General features: G+C 47.4%; 1 protein-coding gene across 1 annotated transcript; it reads right to left on the reverse strand.

Annotated features, from left to right (window-relative positions):
• Nucleotides 1-3,749: 3,749 nt before the first annotated feature.
• On the reverse strand, nt 3,750-5,126 carry mcee (methylmalonyl CoA epimerase). Its single transcript, XM_063042280.1, has one exon. It carries the CDS (start codon nt 5,076-5,078, stop codon nt 4,611-4,613), a length of 468 nt encoding a protein of 155 aa, XP_062898350.1. The 5' UTR covers nt 5,079-5,126; the 3' UTR covers nt 3,750-4,610.
• Nucleotides 5,127-6,656: the final 1,530 nt, after the last annotated feature.

Consider the following 6,656-nt stretch of genomic DNA (forward strand, 5'->3'; position numbering starts at 1 on the left):
TCTGCACTTTCAATTCATCCACCTTGTTACGAATGCTCCTTGCATTGACACACAAAGCCTTCAGGCACTCTTTTACAACTCTCTTAGCCCTTACACAATTATGTTGAAAAGTGGCCCTTTTTAATGCTTGCCTTGGATTTGTCGGCTTGCCACTTTTACTTTTCTCCTTACTACTTTTTGCTGCTACCCTCACTTTACACCCCTCTGTCTCTGTGCACTGGTTCCCATCTCCCTGTTGTGAACTAACCTCCTCACGCCTAGCCTCTTTAATTTGATTCCCACCCCCCAACCATTCTAGTTTAAAGTCACCTCAGTAGCCCCTGCTAATCTCCCTGCCAAGATATTGGTCCCCTTAGGATTCAAGTGTAACCCGTCCTTTTTGTACAGGTCACGCCTGCACCAAAAGAGGTCCCAATGATCCAAAAACTTGAATCCCTGCCCCCTGCTCCAATCCCTCAGCCACGCATTTATCTTCCACCTCATCGCATTCCTACTCTCACTGTCGCGTGGCACAGGCAGTAATCCCGAGATTACTACCTTTGCGGTCCTTTTTCTCAACTCCCTTCCAAGCTCCCTATATTCTCCTTTCAGGACCTCATCCCTTTTCCTACCTATGTCATTGGTACCTATATGTACCACGACCTCTGGCTCCTCACCCTCCCACTTCAGGATATCTTGGACACAATCAGAAATATCCCAGACCCTGGCACCCAGGAGGCAAACTACCATCCGGGTCTCTGGACTGCGTCCACAGAATCGCCTATCTGACCCCCTTACTATCGAGTCCCCTATCACAACTGCCCTCCTCTTCCTTGCCCTACCCTTCTGAGCTACAGGGCCAGACTCTGTGCCGGAGGCACGGCCACTGTCGCTTCCCCCGGGTACAGCCACCGAGGTACTCCCTATTACCTGACTCTTCTCCTTCCCCCTCCTAACCATGACCCACTTGTCTGCCTCCCGTGGCCCCGGCGTGACCACCTGCCTGCAACTCCTCTCTATCAACTCCTCATTCTCCCTGACCAGACGAAGGTCATCAAGCTGCAGCTCCAGTTCCGTAACGCGGTCCCTTAGGAGCTGCATCTCGATGCACTTGGCGCAGATGTAGACGTCCGGGAGGCTTGGAGACTCCAGGGCCTCCCACATCCGACACCGAGAACAGCAAACTGCCCTCACACTCATACTGCCCCTCTCCTCAAATAACAACAGAAAATGAATGCCAAACCTTCCTCGCCTCGCCCGTTTCCGCCTAAGCCCGTTGAGCCGAAGCCCTTAAGTCTTCACTCTGCTCCCGGCTCACTCCGCCGCCTGCAAACTACGCTGCCCGTTCTATGAGGCTCTGTTCCTTTTAAATCTGCCGCGCTGCACTGCCCGACGTCACACGCCTGCGCAGTCCCACCTCTCAGAAATGGATCAGACATGATGTAACGGCAGAGTAGACTCAATAGGCTGAATGGCCTAATTCTGCTCCTGTGTCTTACGGACGTGAGGATATGTCCCAAGATTTCATTCACTAACAATACTTTGCTGGAGACTGATCACTGCTTGGAAAGAATAGTAAAGTTTGGTCATGGGATAGATGGCTCTGGGAAACTGTTCTGGAGGGCTTGAAAAATTGTTTTTTTACATTGAAACTGACTCAAAACCACAAGGCTGTTATTGTGTTTTAAGGACAACCATACCATGCATTAATTTGGGTGGGGGTGTGGGGGGGGGGAAGGAGGGAGGGAGGGGGAGAGAAACAGTAGTGTTGTGAACGATATGTACACTGTCAAAAGACAATGTGAGGATCTGTGATACTTCACTTTTCAGGGATTGTAAAAACTAATAAATTTCCTTTTCCTAACAACATGTCTACCATTCTGTCAGAAGTCATTAGACTTACTGTAGTGATAAACTGCACAGAAACTCTTGAATTGGCTGTAATGTCCATAAGGTAACAAGCAAGAGTGAAGAAATATGGCTTCCTAAATTGGCCCACAGAGCTGCTACTTATTTGAAACAAATACTCAAACTTTAAGGAACACTGTTGATTTGAATAATTGTCGGTGTACCACTTCACAGGATTGAAAAAAAGCAACTAATTGTTTTTTAGTTCGACATTAGATATTTCCACAGAGACAATTTGTATTAGGCATGTTAACATGCAGCCTCCACTGTCGTTTTTCTGGAAAGATTGCCTTTCGGGGGGTGGGGGTGGGTGCTGAGTGAAATGCTGTGCATCTCACTCTGCTGCTAGGAAGACTGTGGTGGTGAGAGATGGCGGGGGTGGGGAAAGAACTGTCAGAATGCTTATCAACTAGAGTTCAAACATAAACAGCAGCCTATCTGTTACTGGGCTTGAAAGGCTTGAGTTACAGAGAGAGGAGGCCAGAACTATAGGCATACAAAATCATGAGGTGCCTAGATAAGGTGTATTCTCAGTCTCATTTCCCCCAGAGCTTGGTTTGGGGGGTAGGGGGGAGGAGGGCAGACACCAACACTAGATGCCATAGGTTAAAAGAGAGGGAAAACATAGAAATGACCTGGTGTTCATGTGGCAGAGGGTCTGGCCAAATGGCGATTGCCTGTTGAAGCCATGACTGATGATGACCTATTGCAGCACTACGATCCTATGTGGTTGAAGAGGACAATCGCATCTTCTGTTGCCTGGACAGGTCAGAGTGAACACAGCAACATTCAGGAGTGATATTTCAAAGTACAATTATCAGTTTATACTATATACAACCTTAATTTGCCTGCAGTCAGCCACAAAAACAAATAAACCCGATAGAACCCATTAAAAAACCTTCAAACACCCGTGCTAAAAAGAAGAAAATCACGCGCAAAATAAGTAAATAAATAAGACTCTGACTGGAACTTGTGAACGCGAGTCCACAGCCACGAAGCCAGTCATCACTGCAGCTGGTCCAGGAGCCCACTAGTTGCAGGCCACAGCCTCAGCTTAGTGCAGAGATGAGTAAACCTAACAGAGCAGCAAGCTGAACATAAGCCCATCCCCTTGCCTCTGACCTCAACCCCGACACCGTGACCTTTTCAATCTGACCCAGTGCTTAAATCATCGAAACCTCAGCTCGTTCCTTGCTCCCAGGCCCAGCCACTTTGATTTGGCCCCAAGTCTGCTCCAACAATGGCTAAACATCACTTGTTCCTCACTCTTAGCCGTGGCAGTCTCATTCAGCCTCCACCCGGCCTTAAACTGGCCAAACTTTTCACCAATCGTGGCTGGCTAGTGTGCTCTGCACTACTTTGTACTCAACAAGGGGCCTGACTATAACACAAGGCTTTCAAACCACCATGTTTCGTAATGCCAACATATTTCTGACAGTTTAGAGTGTTCTCACTGCTTTCTAGTAGGCAGCTGTCAATCCCAGGAGATCATGGGTTTGCGCCTCTGGTGAACTGTGTCCTCTCCAAGGCGCAAGCCTGAGCGGGAAAATTTGAAGAACCGGCTGTTGTCCATACAGCAGGTTCCCCCTCTCCACTTCACTGATGTAGTCCAAGGGAAGGGACTACAATACAATACAGCTTGGCACCAGTGTCGTTGCAGAGGTTGCCAGAGTGAAGTTCTAAACAGCATCAAACTGCTTTAGGGACCTCGGCTCCAGATTTCTTCCTCGGGATTTACTCCCAAAGCTTTTCCCATGGGTGGGTATGGCCACAAGTCAGCGGAGGTTTAAAATCAGTTTTCCTTCTCCACTGCCTTCTACTGCAAACGAAAATACCAATAAATTGACTCTTTGAAAAGGTTGACAAGTTTGTTTAAGCATTGCTTTGATTTGAATTTTTAAACAGCATTTTGAAGAGTACAGAATACCAATTTAATATTTGATTTGACCATTATACAGAAGCATACATTTAAAAATAAATTGTACAAACTTCCCAGCCTTTATTTCCAATGATCTGTAAAGGCTATGGCACAAAATTCAGAATAATTAAATAAGTTATAGACACCCTCACTCCAATCCCCTAGCAGTCATTGGAGAACTATTTACTGGTCGACTGAGCATTCCTGGCGAGGAAAGAAAAATCCCATTTGAAGCTTTAGCCCAATCTGACGTAGCTATTCAAAGTAAAACACCAGTTAATCTGCAAGTGAGTCGAAAACTTTACCAGAAATCCTAAACAAAAGTAAAAAATGCTGCGAACACTCAGCAAAGCAGGCAAGTCGGTCAAAAGTGAAACAGCGATACTGCTTCCAGTCAAAACTGTTCTCCTTCTCAGAGACGATGCCTGACGAGATTAAGAGTTGCCAGCCGCTCTCAGCGTTGAAAAATCTCCGGCGAATTTGGATTAATCCTGGTGCTGAAGGAAAGCTCAGGGCGTTGGGTGATATTAACAGAACACGCAGAACAGGGTAGATAGCATCAATAGATAGAGCAGATGAATAAATAATTGATCTCAACGAGCAACATTCTGCCCGAAGAACTCTGGGGATCGAGCAGAATTTTAGGGAGGAGAGAAACTGTCCACTCATTTGGGGATCGTAACCCTGCATCAGGATCAGTCGGAACCAGCATTTGCCTTCTCTTGTCTCCTTTCGAAGCGGGTGGGTGGTCAATGACTCGCGTTGAAAGTATCTACTGGTCTTGCGGGCGACGCAGGGACGGCTGTCACGCCTCCTCCAGTTCCAGCAGGACGCCGCCGCAGTCCTTGGGGTGAAGGAAGATAACAGGTTTGCCGTGGGCTCCGAGCCGAGGCTCCGGGCTCAGGGTACGCACCTGCTGGGCCCGCAGCTGCTGAAGGACGGCGGCCATGTGGTCCACCTCCAGACAAATGTGGTGGATGCCGCCGCCAGGGTTCTTGCGGAGGAAGCCGAGGATCGGGCTGCGCTCGCCCAGCGGCTCCAGCAGTTCCAACTTGGTGTTGCCCAGCTCCACGAAGGCCGCGCTGACGCCGTGCTCGGGCAGAGCCACTGGCTCGCCCACCCGGCCGCCCAGCGCCTCCCGGTAAAAGGCACGGGCCCGCTCCATCTCCGGCACTGCCACCGCTACGTGGCTGAGGCGGCCCAGCTTCCAGAGCGAGTTCCGGACTCCCGAACTCAACGCCCGGACTCCGAAGGCGACCTTCACCGCCGCCATCGCCGGGGCCGCCTCAGTCTCAACAACCTAACTTTATTGACACCACGCTATGCTAACCGTAGCCCCGCCTACTGGCAAGAGCCACGTCCATCTACTGGAGTCCCGCCCATTACGGACTGTGCCCCGCCCACAAGAGCTGCGTCCGTGGCTGATCATAACTCCGCCCACGGACAGAAGCCGCAGGGCGGCGAATGTAGCCCCGCCCATTGGCAGGAGCCACACCCTCTCCTGCAGTGGGTGGAGAAAGTGAGAGGGTCGAGAGTTGTAATATTGTCTGATTCAAGAGCTAAAATATTTATATTCTAAGGTGTTATAATGTAAACCTTATTTAGACTTAGAATGATGGGACTCTGTGTATGTTTTATGTAGGTTCCAGCGCACGTTGGTATTAGAGGGAATGAGCAAGCAGGTAAGTAGCAAAGAAGGCAACTAGGCTAAAAAAAAAAGAATAAATTACAGTAGAGGAGAAATGAAAAACATTATTAAAAGTGAAATAAAAATATGGAGAAAACAATGGGATGAAGAGAGAACAGAAATACATCTTTATAATATCCAGAAAGAAGTGGGATGGTTGAGGAATGCAGGAAAGTGCAGGAGGGAGGAGGATGTTGTAGCGTGGATGAAATTACCAGAGAGACAGAGTCACTGGTAGATACAAAGCAGCTTCTTTATTAGACACAACAAGGTACAGCAGGCATCTTAGGACGGAGATGCTTTCCGCAGAAAGGTCTGCTAGCTCAATGTGGGCTTGATATTTATATGCTAAACACAAAGGCAATCGCTACTTAAAAAGTTACAGACAATGCATAGACAATGCTTCCTATTGAAGCTACACACAAAATATCACACCATCCTTTCCTTCTGACGCCAGCACGTCTGGGTTGGTATCCACAGCCATTAGGATTTACTTGGCATTTTATGTGCTAACATAGAAGACAATTAATATTTATAATGTATAGATAATACTGTCTTGGAAACTACAGCATTAGGTCAAACTACAGCACCAGAAGCATCTGGTATTCACACCTTTTTAGGAAGCCCATTGTTGTGGACTCAATCCACAGTACTTTGTCAAATAGAAGTCTGGTAGCCAAAGTCATTTAAGTGTAAACAAATCATCCACCCAAAAAACTCACTCTAACAGAGGAGATAATGTCGTGATTGAGGTGTGGGCATACAGGGTTAAATATCGGCCCGAAATGTCAACTATACTCTTTTCCATAGGTGCTGCCTGGCCTGCTGAGTTCCTCCTCCAGCATTCTGTGTGTGTGTTGCTTGGGTTCAGTTTCCATCGAACTCAATATATAAGTTTGCTAATGACACCACAATTGTAGGCCATATCATAATATAGTCATAGTCATACTTTATTGATCCCGAGGGAAATTGGTTTTTGTTACAGTTGCACCATAAATAATTAAATAATAATAAAACCATAAATAATTAAATAGTAATATGTAAATTATGCCAGGAAGTAAGACCAGGACTGGCCTATTGGCTCGGGGTGTCTGACCCTCCAAGGGAGGAGTTGTAAAGTTTGATGGCCACAGGTAGGAATGACTTCTTATGACGCTCTGTGTT

Source organism: Mobula hypostoma, chromosome 3 (assembly GCF_963921235.1).
Source record: "Mobula hypostoma chromosome 3, sMobHyp1.1, whole genome shotgun sequence".
NCBI classification, from domain to species: Eukaryota; Metazoa; Chordata; class Chondrichthyes; order Myliobatiformes; family Myliobatidae; genus Mobula; species Mobula hypostoma.

Bases quoted from the DNA above. Each gene is read 5' to 3' on its own strand.
- mcee (XM_063042280.1), bottom strand. From the start codon at position 5,078: ATGGCGGCGGTGAAGGTCGCCTTCGGAGTCCGGGCGTTGAGTTCGGGA.